The 25,712-nt window shown below is 35.3% G+C and overlaps 3 protein-coding genes and 1 non-coding gene across 4 annotated transcripts; 2 read left to right on the top strand and 2 right to left on the bottom strand.

Moving 5' to 3' along the window:
- The first annotated feature begins 584 nt into the window (after window positions 1-584).
- On the top strand, window positions 585-5,894 carry LOC132060343 (DNA-directed RNA polymerases IV and V subunit 4-like). The gene is made up of 10 exons (XM_059453345.1): window positions 585-742; window positions 1,843-1,911; window positions 2,073-2,132; window positions 2,285-2,383; window positions 3,413-3,524; window positions 4,047-4,124; window positions 4,227-4,260; window positions 4,342-4,410; window positions 5,349-5,448; window positions 5,576-5,894. Exons 1-9 carry the CDS (start codon window positions 691-693, stop codon window positions 5,421-5,423), a joined length of 648 nt encoding a protein of 215 aa, XP_059309328.1. The 5' UTR covers window positions 585-690; the 3' UTR covers window positions 5,424-5,448; window positions 5,576-5,894.
- Window positions 5,895-6,686: 792 nt separating this feature from the next.
- Window positions 6,687-11,586, bottom strand: LOC132060342 (glucan endo-1,3-beta-glucosidase 6). Its single transcript, XM_059453344.1, has 2 exons — window positions 11,097-11,586; window positions 6,687-8,015 (listed from the first exon to the last, which is right to left on the bottom strand). The coding sequence occupies exons 1-2, from the start codon at window positions 11,477-11,479 to the stop codon at window positions 6,896-6,898; spliced, it is 1,503 nt and encodes a 500-aa protein (XP_059309327.1). The 5' UTR covers window positions 11,480-11,586; the 3' UTR covers window positions 6,687-6,895.
- A 5,592-nt stretch (window positions 11,587-17,178) lies between these two features.
- On the bottom strand, window positions 17,179-25,285 carry LOC132060341 (ATP-dependent 6-phosphofructokinase 2). Its single transcript, XM_059453343.1, has 3 exons — window positions 24,612-25,285; window positions 18,829-19,162; window positions 17,179-18,095 (listed from the first exon to the last, which is right to left on the bottom strand). The coding sequence occupies exons 1-3, from the start codon at window positions 25,164-25,166 to the stop codon at window positions 17,608-17,610; spliced, it is 1,377 nt and encodes a 458-aa protein (XP_059309326.1). The 5' UTR covers window positions 25,167-25,285; the 3' UTR covers window positions 17,179-17,607.
- Window positions 19,541-19,611, top strand: TRNAG-GCC (transfer RNA glycine (anticodon GCC)). Its single transcript has one exon. It is a non-coding gene; the product is annotated as a tRNA-Gly (tRNA).
- Window positions 25,286-25,712: the final 427 nt, after the last annotated feature.

The raw sequence follows: 25,712 nt of genomic DNA, 5'->3' as shown, positions 1-25,712 counted from the left end.
TGGTAATTCCTTCATAAGTGTATGCCGATGGGGCATAGCGAAATTTAAACTCTTCTTGCGAATTTTTTTAAAATTTTATTTGTGTGGGGGCTCGAACACTGGAACCCATGGGGTTTATGCGAAGGGCAAAATTTAAAGATTTCAAATATGAGGGGCAAAATTTAAAGACCACCCTAAAAGAAGGGCAATTCTGCGAATTGCCCGAAAAAATAAATGATATTTTAGGTCATGGAGAGTGACACATCACCGTACCTATACCCTAATTTAATACTATATATTATAAGTTATGTCAATAAAAAAATAAAAAAGTTGGTACATTTATATGCTCATTTAAGGCTACTTCATTTTCTTGTGCCTTAACACTCTCCCATTGAACTTCAGTTCTTCTTCATCAGGTAATTCAATCTTGAAATTTTTTCCGTGTTTTTTCTCTAGTTCTTGATCATTTGCTATAGAGCTAAATACATCCAGTTCAACTATTAATCCACATTTTTTTTTTTTTGCATTTTATAAGTTGCATGTGCTTTGATAATCTGAAACCCTTTAAATTCTTGAAAAAAAGTCATGCATAAATACTAGTAGTTGTTGAGTTTTGTTAATTTGACTGCTTGGGTTTTTTTCTTTCTTAAAAGGGTAAATTCTTGATTGTTTTTTTTTGGTGTTTTATGGTTTTGTGAACAGTGGGAAAAAATGGCTGACAAAGGAAAAGGGTTTTCTATGCCAAATGCTGGAAAATCTCCTGGTAAATAATTCTCCTATTTCCTTATTGTGGTAGTTATGGCTCTTTCTTTTTCCAGATAGATTTATCATGCTTTTTATAGTAATTTTTCATGATTTTTTATACTGCTTTGAATTGTTTGTCCTTGTCTCACGGGTCTACCTGAAATAGCTCTCTACCTTTACAAGGTAGGGGTAAGGTCTGCGTACGCTTTACCCTCTTCCTTGACCCCACTTTGTGGGATTTCACTGGGTATGTTATTCATGTAGACCCTACTTTGTGGGATTTCATTGGGTAAGTTGTTGTATTTTACGGCGTATGTTGTTTTTTTTTCCTCTGTGACTTTTCCTAGTTCTAGTGATTATAGATGCCTTCCAATGTAACACAGACCCCTAGGTGCTTGTTGCGTACTAGTTATTCATTTACTACTTTTCTTAACAATAAATAAAAATAAAAAAAATAAAGCATTAGTTTGAGTCGTGGAAGCAACCACTAATGCTTGCATCAGGGTAGGCTGGCCACATCACACCCCCGGACCCTGCTAACCGGGATGCTTTGTGCATTGGGCTACCCTTTGCCCTTCCGGTATTTGATCGGAAGCACATTGATTTCTTTCCGTCTATCTAAGCCTTGGTGGATAGAGTTACTTGGTATCTGTGTAGTTAGGGGTGGTAAAATCAACCCCAACCTGCCCAACCCATTCGGTGAGTCTATGGGTCGGGTCATGACCCATTTGTTGATTTGATCAAGGGGTTGTACCAAAATGACCTATCAAACAATCGGATCAAAATGGGTCAAAATAGTATAACCCGTCGGGATGAAATTAGTATCGGACATTGGATGAAGTTGTTTTTTTTTTGTACGGAGGTGAACGAAACTACGACTTCCAACTTTAGCTTCCCATAATGGAAATTTTACAATTATGCAAGCTATAGCTTCTATTTAGGTAATTACGATCCCATTAATTCCATCATTTATGGGATCTCAACATTCTAATTCCTCTTTAAAACATTCAAACTGCAGTTGAAATATCTGTCTTTCGTTTATATTTAACTTGATACATTGACTTCAGAAATCCTTGTATATTTTGATCTCTCAACGCATCTTTGACATCTTTTCCATAGCATCCAAAGGGAAGGATGATAGCTTTGCGAAGTCAAAAAGAGGAAGGAGAGTTCAGTTTGATTCTGAAGGTTAGATTGATTTACTGGTATCAAATGGATGTCACTTCACCTGTTTAAACGGCCAAGAAAGAAAAAAAAGATTTTGTTTTGAATATGCGTTATTCAATCATTCTTCTTAGAATCTACTGCTTGAATGTTATTGACATTGCTCGATCTGTACCATTGATTAGGATCACTTGATACCAATTCCACAAAATCAAATGGAAAAGCTGATATACCATCTTTCAAAGGTTAGATTCCATATGCCCTCCATGTATGCATTTATAGAAATGTGAATTATGGTTTTCTTTGTGATTTTGGTCATGTTCTTTCGTGGTTGGCATTGATGATGGGAACATGCTGGAATTGTTCTCTTCCTGATATGCATATTGTCATTTCCTAGGTGATTCCGGCAAAGGCGGGAAAGGAGAGAAAGCTGGCAGTGGTAGTAAAAGTCAAAAAGCAAAAGATCCTGGTCCTGTTGAGCTCAGAGTTGAACAAGGTTTTTCGTTTGTTCCTTATTCTCTTTTACAGCCTGAACATGAAAATATAATTTACTTCTCAGATACTTGCTAATGGAAATATCTGCTGCCAATTGTTATTTCATTTATGATTTTCTTCCTATTCTACCTTTTTAGAATTATAGAATCATTCGTTTTGCTCTTGCTCCTTTGCCTTCAGAATTTTAAACACTGTTCCATCTATCCCAAATCGACCTAACTTTTCTTTTCTTTTCTTTTTTGCCTATTCCCTTAATATCGATCTCTTATCTAAAGCGTGTGTTGCAGCATATTATACGATGCAGGAAAAGTTTAAGTAGATCTACGCTTTCAAGTTTATATAACCTCTCTTGGCTGCCCCTATAAAACGAAAAAAGTAGTCCGCCCCTGCAACATGCTCCTCCAATCAACCTCGAAAGTACATATTGACTTTCATGTTAATAATTATACTTAGTTGAAAGCAAAAAAAAAAAAAAAAAAAATTGGAAAGCAGACCCTCCTTATTTTATTAGGGAAGTATCATGTGAATATTTATTAAAATTTATTTGGTAAAATCTTTCCTACCGAAAATTAAAATACTTCCAATGTCACGTTTGTAGAACGGGACAGAATACATTAATTTGCTTTCATAGTTTCCTATTATTGTGAGGGTTCTCTTAATATGTGATATTACTGTGAAGAATAAACTTTGAATCAACTCTCTGATATCTTATCTGAAAATTCTGCTCCGCATTGTATATTTAGGGTCTTCTTCAGATAAGATATCAGACAGTTGATTCAAAGTTTATTCTTCACAGTAATATCACATATTAAGTGAACCCTCAGAATAATAGGTAACTCTGAAAGCAAATTAATGTATTTAGATAAAGTTGAGATTTGGACCTTAGTCTAGGACCCTAGTGTTGATTTGCTAGTTCTGTGTCTATTGCATTTGGTAAATCGAGCAGTAAATGACTTACAATAGGAGTAGGTTACTGAAGCGTTAATTCTATTCCTATTTTCTTTCTAAAAATCTCTTGATTTATATTCAGAACTTCCGGACAAAACAACATGCCTGATGGACTGTGAAGCTGCTGCTATCTTGCAAAGATGCCAAGAGCAGATGGTGATATTGTCTGAAGATCCAACTATAAAACTACCTGCGTAAGAGAGAATTTTCGGCCTTTGGCCTTTTTCTTGTCCGGAATATGAGAATTAACCTGTGTAGTTAGGGGTGTCAAATGGGCGGGTTGGGCTGAATTTGGACGGGTCAAAATGGGCTGAGTCAATAAATGACCCACCCAAAAGCTATTTGAGGCTAAAATGGGTTTAAAAGCGGGTCATAACCCGATCTGCGCAATTCTTACTGAGTTTTAATTTCTTTGTTTGTTCTTTTATAATGTTTTAAGTACCTAATTGAACTATTTTTTTTTCTTATGGCTATATATAACATATATAAAACAAATGTCTTTTTGATAATATTTTGACTAGATTCCTTATGGGTCAATTTGGGCTACATATCAGCCCATTTTTTAGATGGGCTGAAATGGGTTGGGCTAAAATGGGCTAAGCTAATAAATGGGCCGGTCAATGACCAGTCCAAATTTGGACGGATTGGGTGGATCATGTTTTCATGGGCTAATTTTGCCACCCATATGCGTAGTGTCTGAGTTTGTTTGCTACCAGTTCATTTGACAGGGGATTGACATATGCACAAAGGAACAAGCTTTACGATGATCCCCAGGCTGTCAAACAAATACTCAAGTATCCTTGTTCTCTTATTATTAAAAAAGAACTTTTGTATGGCTTGGTATAAATTGTCTCTTGAAAATTTTCTAGTGCTGGTTTTCATTTAACTCAGATCAGGCCTCTAAAAGCGTATGGCGTTTCTGATGGGGAGGTATCGAATTTCGACCTGTTAATACTTTGATTTTCTACATGTGAGGCAATGTTTCATTTTTGATTTGTTTTATGGATGCAGCTCTGCATGATTGCCAACTTTCACGTGGAATCTGTTGATGAAATATTTGCTCTTGTTCCCTCGTTTAAGGTATGGACTGTATTATATATATATATATATTTTTTTTATTTTTTTTGAAACTGGTAAATTTAGGTATGGACTGTACTATTCTGAATCATATTCTGGATATTGATTTTGTTCTAAAGACATGCTACACAAAGCTTTATCAGTTCCAATCTGACATTTCAAGAGTACATCCTCCAACTTCTTCAGATTTGGCAGATAAATAATGAATACATTTGGGTGTTGAGGTTGCTTCCAACTGCTGTTATTGAGTGAATTTTATGTTTGACTAGACAAGGACCATAAAAGCTATAATTAGTTTCTTAAAGACCCTCTATCTTGATATTAACAAAGGATGAGCCGCAAACTACACACTCATACACACGGTTCATGCTCATTTGTACATAGAGAGCTAGTGATATATGTGGAAAATTACTGCTGTTTTTCACTTATTCCCAAAAAAGGAGGAAAAAGGAATTATTGCTTTTGGTTTCAAAATATGTTTCCAATTTTGAGCTTTTGTAGAATGGTTGCATCATTGGTTTCACAGCCAATTTGTAGGTGTCCGACAGCACTAACTGCGACTCCCTCCGTCCCAATTTATGGGGCACTTTCCGTTTCCGATAGTCAATTTGACTAATCTTTGAATCTAAATTGGATTAGATCAACTCAATATTTTAAAATTAAAATTTATATATTCAAAAACTATACGAGAGGTACTATAAGTTATACTTCTTCTCATATTAATACGACCCAAAAAAAAAAAAAAACATTTTAAAATGTTGGTCAAAGTTGACACAGTTTGAATCAAAGCGAAAAGTGCCACATATTTTGGAATGTATGGAGTCTATCTTTCGAGGTTCTTGGCAACTCTATGCATGTTGTGCTCTGTCCATACCATTTTATTTAATTTGTGTACTTAGCCTTGTATTAAAATGGTCTGATGTTACTGTGAAAAATTGCAGACTAAGAAGAGCAAGCTGAGAGTTCCCCTTGAGAATGTCTTGGCTAAACTAGTCAAACTTAGAAGGGGAGCATAAATGGCTCAAGAAGAGCATTTTTCTGGTAATTTCATCATCTTAGTTCTGATCTACTCACACAAATAAGAATTTCGACTGCCACAAGATGATTTATTCCAAGGTGGTTTCCTACAGGCGTCATTTACGCTAAATGCATGTATGTTTGTGGTCAGGTATTTATCCGGAGGGTTCTGCATGTATCACTAAAGGGCATGGACAAAAGTTGATCAGCCAGCAACTGATGTTTTCTTTCTTAGTGTATCATTCTTTTGTTCTAGTTATTAGCTGGGATTTTGCAGTGCTTCAGTGTACTCTTTTTCTTCATGGCAAGAAACAAGAAAAGAGTAGATGTTTCCATGGTTGCTAGCCGGCTAGAGGCGGATTTAGGATTTAAAGTTTATCGGTTCCTATAACGATATGTTGTTATTATACAGTTTTAGCTGTGTTCATAGTAAAATATTTTTATAGATATTTAGTGAATTTGGTCTGGCAGGTTCACCCTGCAACTATCAGCTATTGAAAACATTGCTAAACTTCGATCGTGAAGAAAAACTGAAACAAAGACTTGAATGTAGCCTTATTCTTGTGCTAATGCATAAGCTCCGTCAAATAGCTAAATGTAACATCATGAATGATTGAGAGAGTTTAGGCCCTATATTGTTAGAGTCAATTTTGTCTTGGTTGACAAATCTATGTCCAATTTTCTCCTTTTATCCCTCCTAAGTCATTTTTTCAATAAACTTGGGGTACTGCTGATCTGATGAATAAATCTGTTGGAGTGATTTGTGTTCATCTTTGTGACAGGGAACAAGAGTATCAAGATAATGATTGAAGGTTAACTTTCGTGGATAAAATGCCACATCTAAATTTAGAACTTGAATATATGTGCAACAGCCTATCCCAGTAGCGATCTACTTTTATACTAGGCTCGTACAACTTTCAAACGTGTCACTAAGGTCTAGCGCTTGCTTCTTTATAAATTCAATAACTCTCCTGTATTTTGTTGATTTGCCTAGAGTATTATGTTACTAAAGATTTCAGTTGAAGATTTCAGTTGAAGTTTGCTTCACCGTCATTTTAAATATGTAGATCTTGCATAGATAAACACTGAGGTCTGCCATGCAGAGTTCGTTTCGAGCTTGCAAGACTTTTAAAACACATCACTGAGGTTTAAATCTTGCAACATCTTTTTTGTATTTTGCCGATGTGAGACTGGCCTAAAGTGTTACATGCATATTGCTGAACAGTAGTTGTAGATTCCGAAGGAAATAAATAGACAACTCATTGGGAGGGAACTTCATATTATAAGTTATATAATGTCTACCTCTTGAGTATAAATCATCAAGTCCCATACATAAGTTGTACACAGAATACTCAAACTACTTAACACTACTATAAGACCTACCCTATGCAGTATGATTTCATGTTTTAATACCAGCTACTAGCTCCAAATGATGGAACTCTGAAAACTCCCACTAACCAAAACCTCCAAATCACATCAAGAATAACCAAGCATCCCAAATAATAATAATCAATAACACTGATATCCAAATGTTCTGTAACCTAAAACCTGATGAAGCAGCATGATGATCACTAGCAGCATGATCATTAACCCCAACAAGAAATCTGCACTCTCCGATTGAAGGATTCAAGAACGTAACCATCCCGAGCCCATCAAAATCACAGCTCCGCGGATTCTGCTTTTGCAGTTGATAATAACTGTTGAATGCATACGATATATTACCTTTCGCTCCAATCCCGTTACACGATCCTCCATAATTGAGTGTCGTGCAATCCGCATAAGTACAAGCAAGTTTAACATGGTTCGTTACTTCAGCAAGATTTTTGGTGGGGTTCGCGACACACCACCTGTATGGGAGATATTGAACGTCCTTTGCATTCTTTAACAGACCATTTCCGAGGTTCAATGAATATTTCGACTGGCCATCGAAAGAGAAGATCCCCCAGTGCCTCTCAAAGTTACCCGGGAGCACGCTTTTCGCACCTTCGTCTAGAAGACTGAAAAGATAAACATCCATCGGAGGAACCCCGGGCCTAAGTGGAGTTCCTTTGTTGCTCAAAACATGTTTCACGAGCCCTTGGTTAAAGACCCGTGCAGCCGTAACATTGGCACCAACTGCTCCGTCGGTAGGCCAGCCGATCTCTCCTATAACTATAGGCATCTGACCGTATCCGATTTTTGCGAGGGCGGCTATTAACGTGTCCAAATTTCCATCGAACGCATTATAGTAGACGTTAGACCCATCGGTCACAGCATGTGTAGTCCCTTCAAAAAAAGCATAATCTTGAGGGAAGTCTGAGTTTCCGTATAGGCTGAGGAATGGATAGATATTTACCACAAATGGTGAACCGTTAGAGTTGAGAAGTGAAACCATCTGGGTTATGATCTGAGTCAATTCGGGTCGGAAGGTTCCTTGTGATGGAAGGGAAGATTCGTAGGCATCGGCATTGCATGGGACTACGAGCTTTACGTTCCTAGCAAGATTTGCTTTAGCTAAAGACTGTTGCAAATTCGTCATAGCTGGGACGACGTATGATTGGTACTGACCGGAATAACTTGTAAGAAAAGGCTCATTGCCAACTGCAACGTACCTGTGTTGATGTATTAGCTGTCATTAGCCAAAGAGAGAGAAAATGAGAAGAAAAAAAGTATGACATGGTACATGCTGAAACCACCAGAAAAGATGCAGTATCAATATACATAACTGAACGAAAATGTGAACCAAAAACATAACATGTCTGTAAAGCTGATTTTTGTCCAGCATTGACCTACCGAACCATTTAATATTACTCATAATATTAAGGCACCTTGTAAAACAAGGAAACAACAGCACACCAGAATCTTAAAGTAATGTTGGAGAAGATGCTCTTAACAAAAACAGTATGAAAATGACAACATATATCCATAGGGAAACAAAGGAAACTCCAAGTTGCCTTTATTTATTTATTTTTTTTATTTATTTTTTTGAGGAAGTACTCCAAGTTGTCATGTAAAGCTAAAGGCATATCTGGATTCATCTGAACCTAAGCATATTAGAGACAAATTTGCAGCAACATAAGAAGATAAATTCCACACTTATGACATATACCATAATGAAGACTATTGACCAATTTACTTTGCTTGAGATGAACTGCTACTAGTAATTGGTATCTAATCTGATTCCCACTGTAAATTCCACCATATACCTTATACCTAGTGGATCAATTAATGCTAAGCTGCTCACGGGAGGACCAAACCACTGGTGGTTCGGAATAGACAACTCTAACTTAATAGATGTATATTACTCTAGTTAAGCACTATAAACAGGAGGTAAAACTTGTTGATTCTAGACATTCTCCTCTTTTTGGAGAAAAAAGGAAAGCAGTAACTGAAAATTAGATTTCTCAACAATCCCAATCGCAAGAGGAAACACTTCCGTGATCAAATATCAACGGAACATGTGGTAGAAAGATCTCAACACAAATTCTATTGGTGCTGAAAGGCAAAGGGTGTCGGTGATCCCGCAAAAGATCATCAGGATCCATATGATTGGTAGTTTAGCAAACCACCACATCAGCAAGCTAAAGGCAAATGAAATTCCAGCACTAGCTGACATGCTATGTTGTTTATTAGGGGAAGAAGTATTGATATTTTTTTTCTCTCCATCCCTCCAAATTTGTTTCTTATTATAGACTTTAGATACGAGTATGTGAGGAAGGTTATATCTTTTGCATAAAAAACTACAATGAATGGCTTAAATTTTGGTTACTTTAGTCCACGATGATTTTTCCTGTGCGGCTAAATATAAAACAGGAATTTCTTGAGCCCAACAGAATGGTTGGTTGTAATAATATGTCCATAAGATACTTTCTGAATGAATCAAAGCGTGGATCTTTAACATAACAATAAAGGAAATAACATTTAAATAAACATGTACTTGGATCTTCAACAGGATATTGCCAGAAGTAACACATCATAAACACCTTCTAATAGCTTACTCTAAGAACTTCAAAGACAGAATCACAATTCGGAGCCACAACAACCATGTATACGAACAAGTTTGGTTCAAATATTTGAAGAAATCAACACCCTTCATTTTATCTATCAGCAGATACACAGAGGTAAAGACATGAATCAGCATAACATAGGTAATGCACAAAAGAGATTGGCAAATACTACAACAACAACGACAACTACGCATTAGTCCCAAACAAGTTAGGTCGGCAATAGGAATCCTCACTTATCATGTTTAACAATTAAACTCATCATGCCAACATTATTCAAAATAAAATTACAAATAGAAATGAAAAGTACTAGAAGTTCTCTATATTTTTAACTAGCATAAAAATTCTATACTAGGGCTAAAAGAATTCCTAGAAAGCATAGAACTTAAGGCAAACATAGTAACATATCTAAAACATAATCTCAACTAATCCTCCTAAGATTGGCAAATGCTAGCAGCTGAAAGAAGAAAGGAAAAAGGAAGAGAACTTAGAACTACTAGAAGATCTCTATACTTCTGATGACATGGGAACCCGCAACCGCTACCCTTCGGGTGCGCACAGGGTAACCTCTATACTTTTAACTGGCATAAAAAAATCTATACTAGGGCTACAAGTCTCTTAGAAAGCATAGGACTTTTACTCTAAAATATAATCTCAACTAATCCTCCTAACAATGGCAAATACTACCAGCTGAAATAACCTGAAAAAATGAAGCAAAGAAAGAAGAAAAGTTAGAAGTTTACTTGATATTAACACCCCCTTTAACCATATATCAGTAGCATTAGTAGAAGAACTAATAAGTGCCAACATATCATTTCGTATTCCAACCATAACTTTAAGCCCACTTCCCATTAAACCTTTCATTACATGTTGGTCTGCATCAAATAACTTCACTTTTTGAATCTTGTTGTCCTTTAGAAGATCAACTACAGTTGAAGATGACATTTTGTGTAAAGAAATTGTGCCCCAATTAACTCCAATCCCAGATTCCACCACCCTCACTAACAACACTGCTACAAGTATCAAGCAAATAAGGGATTGTTTTGTTTGGGGAGATTGGTGATTAAAGCCATTCCATATTGATTGTGTCCTCCCCATCCTCCAATACACCTCATCTTCACCCGCACCCCCATAGCCAACCCAATCCCCAGTCCCCACCACCCCACACTACACCCATAGCCAACCCCATCCCCACCACCCCTACCCCACCCCATAGCCAACCCCATCCTCACCACCCCTACCCCACCCCACACTACTCCCATAGCCAACCCATCCCCACCACCCCCACCCCGCCCCACACTACCCCATAGCCAACCCCATCCCCACCACCCTTACCCCACCCTCATAGTGTTTGTCTAGATTATATACAAATGCTTTTAGGACAATGTTTTTGCTTACATACCGAACACAAGAAAATAAGTAAGAAACCGCCTAAAAAACATTTTCCTTCGTACCGAACACACCCGAAAAGTGCTAGAAGCTCTCTATACTAGGTCTAATAGACTCCTAAAAAGCATAGAATCTAAAAGTAAACATACTACCATAACTAAAATATAATCTCACTCAAGTAATCCTACAAAGATTGGCAAATACTAGCAACCTGAAAAATCTAAAAGAATATAGCAAAAAAGGCAAGAAAAAGAGCAAATTAAGTACTAATACATAAAAGGAAGAGAACTTAACACTTACTTGATATTAACACCTCCTTTAACCATATATCTTGAAACATTTTGAGCAACCCACAAATCAGCAGCATTAGTAGAAGAACTAATAAGTGCCAACATATCATTTGGTATTCCAACCATAACTTCAAGTCCACTTCCCATTAAACCTTTCATTACATCTTGGTCAGCATCAAATAACTTAACTTTCTGAATCTTGTTTTCTTTTAGAAGATCAACTACAGTTGAAGGTGACATTTTGTGTAAAGAAATTGTACCCCAATTAACTCCAATATCAGATTCCACTACCCTCACTAACAAAACAGATAGAAAGAACAAAAGGGTCTTTTTTAAAGCCATTTTCTTGAAACTTAATAAACAGGTAAGATGCAAAAATGGTTGATTGTTCATTAACCAAAGTTTGTACTGAATACTGTGTGAGATCTTTAGGTGAGATTTTTTTAGAAGAATTATTAGAAAGGGAGATTCTTGTTTTTTTTTTGATAGATGCTATTTGTATACTTGTCAGTTGATTTGTGGGTATATTACTATGTTATTATGAGATTGTTGATGTTTAATGTTGTAATGTCGGCTTATCTTGGCAGCTGCAATGTGTAGTGAGGAGCCAGATATTTTTTTGACTGTATAGCAGAATGACAAATATTAGCTGGTACTGTAATTCAGCAGAGAAACTGCCCTATAAGACAAGTGCAAATAAACTAACATGAGGCGAAGTCAAAATTTTAATTTTATAGGTTTCAAATTTTAAATATGGTATTTAAAACTAATATTCAATCCTCTGTCTCAATTTATATGGTGTCAAGTGCTTGTGTTTCGCCTGCCAACACATACGGGTGCGGCTTTTTAAGGGTGTAATATTTTCGTTTCGAAACAGTTTGGGGAGTAATAGGGGTATAGTATAGGTGTGTAGTTGGTAATTTGGTTATACGTTGGGGGTTCATTTGGTCATTTTCTCAATAATTTAACTTCAAATTTTCTCTTTTACTCTTAATAAAATAATTTACAACTACATAGATACCTCTGATTTGTTTTAGATCACAAATTTCAAAAGTCTTCATTTTTTGTTAAACTACATATCTAGTCAAACTATACCACATAAATTGGGATGAAGAGAATAGCTGGTACTGAAATTCAGCAGAAAAAATGCCCTACAAGAAAATGTAAGAATTTATATAATACTACCCCGTTACCATTATTTTTGAATGATCATGGTGCCGAGTCAACTTACACACACTTATATTAATTTTATATGATATCTGCACATGTATCGAATAGCTATATTCACCATTACCTTCCACCTGTATAGATATCGGATGACTCTGTCTGATCAGCCTTATCGATCCATGTAATAACTCAGTTCACCCAGACTTGATAAGATAGAAAAGAATAACCTACTATTTTTTTCACCTCTGAAACTTCAAACTAGGCATTATAGTTTTCATTTCAGTGATTATGATGTCACGCCTTTGTGTACAACCTCATTTAATTTGTATGACACTATTTTTTTTAATTAGTTTTCCCTAAAAAAGAATGTTATATTTTTTATAATTGAAGTAAATTATTTTCATACTTCTATTTTACTTTTAAAATCATAAAGTTTGATTTTTTTAATTTTTTTTTTTGTATATCGAATCAAACCATATTGTAAAAATTAAAATATAAAGAGTAACTAATATTTTTTTTCAAAAAGACAGTCCAAATACACAACGTCAGTCTATTTTGTAACTTTGGGATACAGACAAATGTAGTATCTTGTCATGCTCCTGTATTCACATTGAAGTCGGTAATGTTATAAGCATGGTTCAACTCCTGGATTAAATTTGATGTGATAGTGTTTAATTAATTATATTAATATAATATATTAAGTGTAATCCTACATGTGAGGTTTAGCGAAAATAAAGTGTACGCAGTTCTTACATCTATCTCGTAAAGGTCGTTTAATTGATTATGTAAATAAAGAAAATTGAGATTTATCAATCTTAAATATATTAATATTTTTGTGATTACAAAATTATATCATTAAAGTTAAATACAAGTTTAAACTAATTTTTTTTTTTTATCATATGAATGTTGCAGAGGATATTTATTTTGTGTGCACTAGCATGGCAAGAGTAGGTAGTAGTCATAATAACCGTGGTTGAGGTGTAAGGTGAGGGTTGATAGTTAGAGCTTCTTTGTCGCTAATTATTATATTTAGGAAAATAGACTTCCTATTATAAATTTAATATCTGAAACTCACTAATTGAATATTAAAATAATAACTATACGGAATGTCTTTTTTTTTGGTTTAGTGGTTAGTAGTACTGCGCACAAAAAAAAAACAAAGACATCTTTTAAGACTTTCTTCTCCAACGTAATCAATATGTTGGCTAATGTTGACACCACATATTAACTGCCAATTTGCAGGATTGTCCTTCGCTGGGTGGTCTTTAATTTTTGGCCCTCAAAATGGTGGTCTTTAATTAATTATATTAATATAATATACTCAGTGTAATCTTATACGTGAGGTTTAGCGAAAACTAAATGTACGCAGATCTTACATCTACCTCTTAATGGTCGTTTAATTGATTATGTAAATAAAGAAAATAGCGAAATTCTGCCTTACTTACGGGTAGAATTTGCTTGGGCATAATTCTGCCTGAAGGCAGAATTTTACAACTTCTGCCTTGCGATTTTTTTTTTTTTTACTGAGCTGAAATTCGAACCCACAACCTCGAGATATTAGGCGAAGGGCAAAACTTAAAGACAACCAATTTGAAGGGCAAAAAATAAAGACCACCCCAAATGAAGGGCAATCCGTGCAAAAAAAAGCATAGTAACAGCGAAAGAGAAGGCAAATGGATGGACCATTAAGATGAATCCGTTGAGTAGAGTTTTTCTATTTCTAGCGTTCAAAATCAAGATCTCTGATTAAAAATAGAAAAATTATACTCTATCTTTTAAATGGTCGAACGATTGCGCATAGTGAAAATGCAAAAATAAAAAATAAAAATAAAATTGAAAAATCACTTATTTTTTAGAATAATTTTTTTGGGAACATTTTCCGTCATACCAGACACACTCTAAGACGTGGCAATCGACATACTTTCACATGGAGCCCAATGAGAGAAGCCTCGTGGCATGGTTCTATTGATTTTGTAAAAGGATGTTTGGTTTGTTTTCTTATTACTTACTATTAGATTACTATTTCCAACCACTAATTTGCTACTAATCTCCAAAAAAAAAAAAGGTTCCCACTAGGACTTGGGCAAATATTCTCGTACATCCAAGGGCAATTCGCAGAATTGTACTTCTTTTGGGTGGTCTTTAAATTTTGCCCCTCATATTTATAATCTTTAAATTTTGTCTTTCGGCTAAAATTTATGGGTTCCAGGTTCGAACTCTCACTCAGTCAAAAATTTTTAAAAAAAAATCGCAAGGCAGAGTTTAAATTTTGTTATGCCCCCACCGACAGAATTTTAGTTATGTTTAACCAAAAGGCCGGGGGCCGGACTTTGCGCTTTATATATATATATATATATATATATATATATATATATATATATATATATATATATATATTTACTTTTCGTAAACTTTTAGTTATGCCTCAACTAAAAGTGTGCCTCATAAGACACTAAAAGTATGTCCCATAAGGCGAAACTTTTCCTGAAGGAATAACTAAACTTATGCCGAACCCGGCATAACTATAAGTTCCTCCTTATAAGACAAAGTTTATCCCTTAAGGAAAAGTTTCACTTCAGGCATACTTTTTAGTTATCAACTAAAAGTCGCTCTGTATATTTGATAACTAAAAGTATCTTTAAGACCAACTTTTCCTTAAGGTATAACTAAATGTTTATTTTATAAGGAAAGTCTACGTTTTAAGGAAAAGTTATGTTTATGGGCGCATTTTTAGTTATGCCTTAACCAAAAATGCCCCATAAAGCATAACTAGGAAAGACTTTAGTTAAGGCTTACTAAAAATTACGCTTACAAGTTGGGACGGCGCATACACCCCTTGTTAAGGAATAACCGAGTTATCGCCGGACCGTATACTTATTACGCCAAGTCCGGCTCATAAGGCATGAGTATGTCGGGTCCCAGATAACTTTTTATTCTCACAAGTGTATACCGGTCCGACATACTGTGACAAACTTTGCCTTGATTTTTTTAAAAAAAATTTATGTAATGTCGTCGTTCGAGCGGAAATATTACGCGAAGCTCGAGTTGCAACACCTAAGGGCAAAAATTAAAGACGAAGAATACGAAAGCGAGAATTTAAAGACCACAAATATAAGGGGCAAATTTAAAGACCACCCCAAAAGAAGGGCAATCCGCGCAAAAAAATGTACATCCAAGCTAACGTAAAATATTATCCATGTGATATGAAGATAGCTTAAAAAATAAGTAAACATGATCTTTTAATCTTTTTAACTTTTTCTAACGTGAAATGAGTAGAGCAATAATAATTGTACTAATAACTACCGCAACAAAAGAGAACGCATATTACAAGGGTAAATACGTTTACATCAAATTAATTAAAGTTATATACCTCTATCATTTAATTATAATTAAATAATAAGATACTTAGATTTGGTCTCAATATGAGAGCGATATATGATGCTAAAGCGAGACCGAAAAATAGATAGTTTTTGATTGCTTAACCGAAATAGAACCTGAAGCAGTAATCGTATAAATTGGGATTACCTTAGTGTTAGAGAAAATAAAAAAATTTGTTAGTTCCTTCGTCTAAATTCAATCTTTGAGACCTCATAAAATAAGAAAATTGTGGAAAGCATAAGCCCCTTTAAAGATGAAAGTGGCTTTTCTATGTTTCTTATTTTATTTTCCACTCATATCCGGCACCCCTAACCCATTTTTGGGGAAACGAGCTTTCCTGTATTATACTAGTCAATAAAATTTGCCCCTTTGCAATCCACAGTGAGGTTTTCTTAACTGATTCCGATTCATTTCATAATGTTAGGCAATTTACTTGCTTATACTCTCTCAGCATAATAATCTTCCAATCTTTTCAATATCCATTTTTCTATTAAATCAGACACTACACCTACTACAAGCTTCGTGTGAACATTGATAAATTGATAATCATATCAAATCAATTGAGTAACTAGTTTTTACAACAAGAATCTTACTCAGTTGGATTACTAAATTATTTTTTATAAACCATCACTTAAACTTGTCAAAGTATCATATTCTTTAATTTGCTCCTAATAACTTTTTGTGACACAAGACAAGATTGAGATACTTCCTAACTAAAAACATAATTTAATATTGGGAAAAGGGTCAAAAATACCCCTCTACTTTAGAAAAAGGGCTAAAAATATCCTCCGAACTTATTTTGGGTCAAAAATACCCCTCTCATCCTTAAAGTTTTCAAATATACCCTGTCTTGAATGAAATTATCTTCCAAAATAACCCGAAATCATTATTTAAACACGTTCCATCATTTAAACCCCATCCAAGTAAATAATAACCCATAAAGATCCCTTATTCTCTATAATTCCCTCAAACTTCAAAGCTACGTATTGGGGGAATAGGGGGATCTTATGGGTTATTATTTACCAATTTGTTTAAATGATGTAAGGTTTCAAAAATGATTTCGGGTTATTTTGGGAGATAATTTCCGTCAAGACAAGGGTATATTTGAAAACTTTAAGGATGAGAGGGGTATTTTTGACCCAAAATAAGTTTGGAGGATATTTTTAGCCCTTTTTTCGAAGTAGAGGGGTATTTTTGACCCTTTTCCCTTTAATATTCTTTTGTAATAAAGTAAAATGACCTTTCTGAAACTTTTCCTTTTTCTTGGACTTCTGCTGCAGTCCTAAGGAAGTCTTTTCAATAAATTAATGATGATTCCATTTTATAATGTTGAGCCTCATTTACTTTGGTCCTACTCTCTTAACATAATAATTTCCCAATCTTTTCAAGATCTATCTTTCAACTAAATCAGACACTGCACCTACTACAAGCTTCATGCGAACATTGATATATTGACAATCATATCAAAGCATCCCACAACCCACCAATCGCAATTAAATTTCCAAACAAACTCATAAAAAGGGAAATGGGGAGGACTAAAGAAATAGTAAATGATAGCTTCCTTGCTTGACTACTTATCAAGAGACTATTATCATTACATTACTACACTAATGAACCTTGTTTATTTTTAAGTTATATACATACACAAAGAAACAGGGACGAAAGGTGCGACACGTTGGAGATCAAGATTCAAATCAGTGCAACAACACAGTAGTACGTGATTTTTCCCTATCTATCCAAGTCTCAGTATACATAGTTACCCCGCGATACCTAACACGCGGTATACATAGTAACTGGATACTTGATACGACGCCTCATGAAAGCCAACATATATTCAATGAAATAGACTAAATGCGTGCCAACTTGACCGGACACCACCGTTCTCACGGTGGACAAAGAGAGTGCCAAAATAGATCATTAAAACACTGGACATTGTCCAAGTGTTAAGAGCCACAACCGAAGCCTTTCAAAAAGCTTCAACTTTTGATGAAATCAGGCTGATTGCTAACAGATCTAACCCAAGACCATTTATGATCTCTAGTATCAACTTTGTTCTTTGCCTGGGCAACTTCATCTACTGGAATATATGCGTAGTTTCCATTTACAGGTCCACAAACAAATCCAGTGTACCCTGCCATAACTCCGTGGATGGCCGAGTGCGCCAACAAAGTGCAGTACGAATTGTCCGTTGCGTTTGCAGGAACCGCGCGTATCATATATGTAGGATCTATGTATTTTATCGTGAACAACTCGTTCGGGTGATCCCTGTTCCACCAATTCTTGAGTTCCGACTTCAACCACCCTCCGACATCCAAGAACACAGGGTTGCCCGACTCGTCCTTCTCTGTTTTCTGGGATTCTGTTCTCGGAATCATATCTTGTCCTGCACCCTCGGCTACCACCAACACCGCGTGCCCCATCTTCTTCAGTCTATCTTCGAGGAATTCGAACAGCCCTCCCTTACCTGTTGAGACATAGTATAATTAACAACTTAAAAATGTGCTAACATTGGTCACACGATTCAACATGAGAATAGTATAATTAATGCCTTAAAAATCTGCTAAGATTGGTCACACGAGCAACATGCTATACCTATCGAGACATAGTATAACTAACTCCTTAAAAGATGTGCTAAAATTGGTCACACGATTCGACATGCTATACCTATTGAGACATAGTATAATCAACTCCTTAAAAAATGTGCTAAGATTGGTGACATGATTTAACAAGCTACAACATGCTACCAAAGCAGGACGGATATCCTAGGTGTAAATCCCAGCGCCACTCGAGAAGTAATATATATGTATACAAGATTCTCACACAATTCAACATTATATTCAGAACAGGCAAAATGATCTTAGGTTCAAATCTCAGCGCCACCCGAGAAGTAATATATATATATATATATATGTCAATGAGATTGTCACACAATTCAACATTATACACCATTACACTTGAGGCAGGCAAAACAATCCTAAGGTTCAAATCTAGTCACCGCCCAAGAAGTATGTATATATGTACATAATATATGTATGTAAATGAGATGGTCATACAATTCAACATTACTTTCTAAGTAGAAGGATCTCGGTAATTGAACAACAATCAACATCAGTACTGCATGTAGTGCAATTAACCAGTATTGTCAAGTTGCAACCATGAGAGAGAGAGAGAGAGAGAGTCAGATAATTCAACATTACCTTCCAAGTAGAAGTCGATCTCGGGAATCAAACAACAATCAACATCACGGCTACTTAAAGTTGCATGTAGTGCAATATGACCGGTACTTCGACCCATAAGTTTCACCAGCCCAATGCCATTTACTGCACTCTCTGCTTCTACATGAGCAGCATTAATTGCTTGTTGTGCCATCTCCACTGCAGTTTGGAACCCAAATGATCGGTCAATAATGCCAACATCATTGTCAACTGTCTTGGGGATTCCGACCATTGAGATATACAGTTTTCGTTGTTTTAATTCCTCGAATATCTTCACTGCCCCGCGCATTGTACCGTCTCCTCCTATGATGTAAAGCTGAAAACAACAATACAATGCACAAACACAAATAATTCCATAAGCACCATCACTAGCTAGCAATAAATAGAGATAAAATTAGCGTCCAAGTGATCATTCAAATGGATAATACATCATTTATAGAGGAGGAAGCTCAAAGATTTGCACCACAAACCATTTATTCCTGAGAATAAGTGAATAACCATGTACCACATAGACCAGCTTGTTTTAGCAATATAATCCAAATCAGATCAGCATATTTTCCAGTAACATTTTACAACACTCTTCTACTAATCAATTTGTTGGTGGATAATATTAACTATTTATAGAACACAAATAATCAACCACTAAATTTGTTGACTATAATTTGAATCGTCCTTTTATCACATTACATCAACAGCACCAGTGGTCTAGTGGTAGAATAGTACCCTGCCACGGTACAGACCGGGGTTCGATTCCCGGCTGGTGCAGAGCTTTTTTATCCAAATTGGATTTGGATTTCCTCGGACCCCGCTAACACAGGACGCTTCGTGCACCGGGCTGTTTTTAAGATTTGGATTTTTGTCTAGCTTTTTTTTGTAGTGTACATTTTGAAAGTTCATATTCCATTTCACTTCCAAACCATTGTTTAGAGAACAAAACCAAGCTCTGATATGCTCACCAATTTCAGTTGTCATAATATTGTATCAATAATTTCTAACAATACCTACGACAGCATTTTTTTTTTTCTATGATATACATTTATCTATCGATGTTGTTAACAAATTATGAGCATATTAAAATTCAAAAGCCTGCTATTTAAATGGAGAAAGATAGAAGAACGAGCTGAAGTTTCAACTGTGTGCCACCATTAAGTGGAGAAAGGTGGAAGGACAACGAAAGTTCCAAACAAATAAACACCTCATTTAGAAACCTGCACCACTATTTAAGTGGAGAAAGCTAAAAACGTAAGGGCTCAGTTTCAAACTGTGCAGAGGTGCCATATTTACACTAATTCCTTAAACAATAACAAAACTTAAATAGAAACCCGCAAAGTGTCATATTTGTGCAGATCTTTGGAATATATCAAGCTCATGTACTAAGTTCTAAACTGTGCACCATTATTTAAGCGCAGAAGGTAGAAGGATGGGCTAAATTTCAAATTGTGCGCCACTATTTGAGTGGAGAAAGGTAGAGAAAGGGCGTCATTAGCACTTTTGTCCCTTTTTTGTGCTGGTCTTTAATTTTTATCCCTCGTAACAAACAGCTTTTTCGCGGGACATAAGTTTGTATTTTCGCTTAATAATATCCCATATCCAATAGCTTATGCCCGCATCCTTAAAAAACTTATGCAAGAACTTATGCTCTAAGTTGGATTTTGAAGGATAAAAATTGAAGACCAGCCTTTTGAAGGATAAAAGTACAATTTTTCAGAAGGAGCTTGGTTTCAAATTTGGCCACAAGTTCTCGGGGATTTCTCGATTATAAAATAAAAAATAAGACAACCACAATTTCAAAGTAAAGAATATATCAAAACCTGGTTAAATCCATGATCTTCAATAGCATTAACAATCTTATTAAGATCAAAACCACCCCAGATGTCTCGAGCACAGTACCACCTCTCTTATGCCAATCATCAACCATTTTCGGATTCAACTTAACAGGATCATACATATAAAAACCTCGACAACCCGCTTTAATACCAAAAATCTCTGTAACACCATACAATTCCCATAATGCAACTACTAATTCCCTAATAACAGTATTCATTCCAGGACATAAACCACCACAAGTAACAATAGCAGCTTTAACATCACTAGGATTGAAGAAAATGGGGTCCAGCTCGAAGGTAAGCTAAAGGTGGTGTTGATGATGGAAAAGTTCTAGAAAGATCGAGAATGTTGTACCGCATGATAATAGCTAAGCCACATAGCTTTTGTAAAAGATCATATTTAGCCCATATTTGTGTATAAAAACCTTTTTTTAACACTATTATAAACTCTAACTTAACCGGATCATACGTATAAAATCCGCGATAACCTGCTTTAACACCAAAAATCTCTCTTACAACATACAATTCCCATAACCCAACAACTAATTCCCTAATAACAGCATTCATTCCAGGACATAAACCACCACAAGTAACAATAGCAGCTTTAACATCACTAGGATTAAAGAAAATCGTAAGCTAATGGTGGTGCTGATGAAGGGAAAGTTCCAGAAAGATCGAGAATGTTGTGTAACCTGCGAAAATTACACTTTAGGTCTATTTTTGATAATATTTAAGCCACGTATCCGATACATTGTGTAAAAAACCCGATTTAGCTCATATTTGTGTATGAACACTTTTTATACACTATTATAAACTTTGTACAAGGTTGACACATTACGTATAATGTTTTTCCCAGGTATAATAATATATAATGTTGCATAATATTATATATTGGGCTACGTGACATATATATTTTCAAAAGATGCATATTTTTGAAAATATCCCTTGCAACTTATGATGGTTGCTGTAATAAGTTCGATTGCTAAAAGGCCAAAAATTAAAGACCGGTCCATTTGAAGGACGAAACGTGTAATTCTTCTTATTTAAGTGGAGAAGAGTAGAATGACGAGCTAAGTTTCAAATTTGTAGCAAAGAAATATATCAATACCTGGTTAAAACCATGATCTTGAATAGCATTAACAATCTTATTACGATCAAAACCACCTCTCGATGTCTCAAGCACAGTACCACCTCTCTTATGCCAATCATCAACCATTTTCGGATTCAACTTAACAGGATCATACATATAAAAACCTTGATAACCCGCTTTAATACCAAAAATCTCTCTAACACCATATCATTCCCATAACCCAATATAACAGTATTCATTCCAGGACATAAACCACCACAAGTAACATAGCAGCTTTAATATTACTAGGATTAAAGAAAATTTTATTACGGGGACCAGCTCATAGGTAAGCTAATGGTGGTGTTGATGAAGGGATTGTTCCAGAAAGATCGAGAATGTTATACCACATGATAATATTTAAGCCAAGTAGCCCATACTTTGTGTAAATGACCCGATTTAGCCCATATTTGTGTATAAACACCTTTTATACACTATGATAATCTTTATACAAGGTTGATAAATTACGTATGATATTTTTCCCAGGTATAATGATATATAATGTTGTATAATATTATATATTTGGCTACCCGGCGTAAATATTTTCAAAAGCTGTATATTTTTGAAAATATCCCAAGCAACTTATGCTGGTTGCGGGGATAAGTTTCAAATTTGGCGCCAATTATCCGCCACGGGGATTTCTCGATTATAAGAAGAAAAATAAAGCAAAATAACCACAATTTCATAGCAAAGAAATATATCAATACCTGGTTAAATCCATGATCTTGAATAGCATTAACGATCTTATTCAAATCAAATCCACCTCTCGATGTCTCAAGCGCAGTACCACCTCTTTTATGCCAATCATCAACCATTTTCATAACCCGCTTTAATACCAAAAATCTCTCTAACACTATACAATTCCCATAACCCAACAACTAATTCCCTAATAACAGTATTCATTGCAGGACAACCACCACATGTAACAATAGCAGCTTTAACATCACTAGGATTAAAGAAAATCTTATTGCGGGGACCAGCTCGGAGATAAGCTAATGGTGGTGTTGATGAAGGGAATCTTCTAGAGAGATCGAGAATATTGTACCGTGTGATAATATTTAAGCCACGTAGCCCATACTGTGTGTATAAACATGTTTATACACTATTATAAACTTTATTCAAGGTTGAATCATTACATATAGCGTTTTTCCCGGGTACAATGATATACTCCCTTTGTCCCAATTTATGTGGCACCATTCCTTTTTGGTCTGTCCCAAAAAAGAATGTCATCTTTCTATATTTATTTATAAGATGATTTACCGCCATACATTTATATAAGACTTGTTTTGGACACACATTTCAAAAGTATTCATTTCTTTCTTAAACTCCGTACCAAGTCAAATGGTGCCACATAAATTGGACATAAATTGGGACGGAGGGAGTATAATGTTGTAATATATTGGGCTACGTAACGTAAATATTCTCAAAAAGTCGTATATTTTAAAAATATCCTAAGCAACTTATCTTTGGTTGTTCGGATAAGTTCGATTGCTAAAGGCCAAAAATTAAAGACCAGCTATTTTGAAGGGCAAAACGTGTAATTTTCTTCTTATTTAAGTGGAGAAACGTAGAATGACGAGTTTAAGTTTCAAATTTGGTGCCAGTTATTCGCCACTAGTTCTCGGGGATTTCTCAACAACAACAACAACAAACTCAGTGTGATCCCACAAGTGGAGTCTGAGGATTTCTGGATTATCAAAAAAATGACTAAAATAGCCACAATTTCAAAGTAAAGAAGCATATCAATACCTGGTTAAATCCGTGATCTTGAATAGCATTAACAATCTTATTAAGATCAAATCCACCCCTAGACGTCTCAAGAACAGTACCACCTCTTTTATGCCAATCATCAACCATTTTCGGATTCAACTTAACAGGATCATACGTATAAAAACCTCGATAACCCGCTTTAACACCAAAAATCTCTCTAACACCATATAATTCCCATAATCCAACAACTAATTGTCTAATTCCCTAATAACAGTATTCATTCCAGGGCAACCACCACATGTAACAATAAACACCATTAGGATTAAAGAAAATCTTATTGCGGGGAGCAGCTCGGAGATAAGCTAATGGTGGTGTTGATGAAGGGAATCTTCTAGAGAGATCGAGAATATTGTACCGTGTGATAATATTTAAGCCACGTAGCCCATACTGTGTGTATAAACATGTTTATACACTATCACAAACTTTATTCAAGGTTGATACATTATCATATAGTGTTTTCCCCGGGTACAATGATATACTCCCTCTGTCCCAATTTATGTGGCACCATTTCCTTTTTGGTCTGTCCCAAAAGAATGTCACCTTTCTATATTTATTTAGAGACAATTTAACTTTATGAGATGATGTATATAAGGCTTGTTTTGAACCACATATTTCAAAAATCTTCCTTTCTTTCTTAAATTCCGTGTCAAGTCAAATGGTGCCACATAAATTGAGACGAAGGGAGTATAATGTTGTAATATATTGGGCTACGTGACGTAAATATTCTCAAAAGCTGTATATTTTTAAAAATATCCTAAGCAACTTATGCTGGTTGTTCGGATAAGTTCGATTGCTAAAGGCCAAAAATTAAAGACCAGCTATTTTGAAGGGCAAAACGTGTAATTTTCTTCTTATTTAAGTGGAGAAACGTAGAATGATGAGTTTAAGTTTCAAATTTGGCGCCAGTTATTCGCCACTGGTTCTCAGGGATTTCTCAACAACAACAAACTCAGTGTGATCCCACAAGTGGGGTGCACATTTCTCGATTATCAAAAAAATTACTAAAATAGCCACAATTTCAAAGTAAAGAAACATATCAATACCTGGTTAAACCCATGATCTTGAATAGCATTAACAATCTTATTCAAATCAAATCCACCTCTCGATGTCTCAAGAACAGTACCACCTCTTTTATGCCAATCATCAACCATTTTCGGGTTCAACTTAACAGGATCATACGTATAAAAACCTCGATAACCAGCTTTAATACCAAAAATCTCTCTAACACCATATAATTCCCATAATCCAACAACTAATTCCCTTATAACAGTATTCATTCCAGGACATAAACCACCACATGTAACAATAGCAGCTTTAACATCACTAGGATTAAAGAAAATCTTGTTACGGGGTCCAGCACGTATGTAAGCTAATGGTGGTGTTGATGAAGTGAATGTACCAGAAAGATCAAGAACGTTGTTACGTAGAATTATGTCGGTTTGAGTTAGGTAAAAACCGTTAAATGTACGGAAAAATGAGTGTTGGTCTAGTGGATTAAGGTGTGTTTGGATTTCAGAAATGTAATCTGTTATGTGAGTTATGTTTTGGAGTTGAATATTTGAGATGGAAATTGAAGTTGATGATGATGAATTGGCCATTGTTGTAATAATTATCAGAGAGGAGAATAATTTGGTAAAGATTAGTGAAGAAAAAACAGGGGAATCTGTATTTTATTGAAGAGGCAGAAGAGATGACGTGGCAGTGAATAATAGCATAGGCAGCTCGTTGGAGGACACGTCTTCGTTGTTGAATTTAGACAAAATGATAAAATTGGTACAATTTTGATTTTTTAAATGTGCAATACCTAACAATTTGGATTCTTGGATTTGATGAAAATAGTGGGAAAAAGATTTAAAGCTATCAAGAAAGTCCATTAAAATATAAAGGGAAAAGGGTCAAAATGTCATATAACTTTGGAAGAAGTAAAATATATCTCAAACTTATTTTGAGTCAAAATTACCTCTCATCGCTTAAAGTTTTCAAATATACACATATGTGAACAGAAATTATCTCCCAAAATAACCTGAAATCATTTTAAAGCCCTTCCATCATTTAAACCCGACTTAACTAAATAATTACCCATAAGATCCCCTTATTCCCCCAATACGTAGGTTTGAAGTTCGAGGGAATTAGGGGAATAAGGG

The sequence above is a fragment of the Lycium ferocissimum genome, chromosome 6 (assembly GCF_029784015.1).
Source record: "Lycium ferocissimum isolate CSIRO_LF1 chromosome 6, AGI_CSIRO_Lferr_CH_V1, whole genome shotgun sequence".
Classification (NCBI taxonomy): Eukaryota; Viridiplantae; Streptophyta; class Magnoliopsida; order Solanales; family Solanaceae; genus Lycium; species Lycium ferocissimum.
The sequence above is the reverse complement of the archived record's forward strand: the minus strand, read 5'-3'. Positions and strand labels throughout refer to the sequence as shown.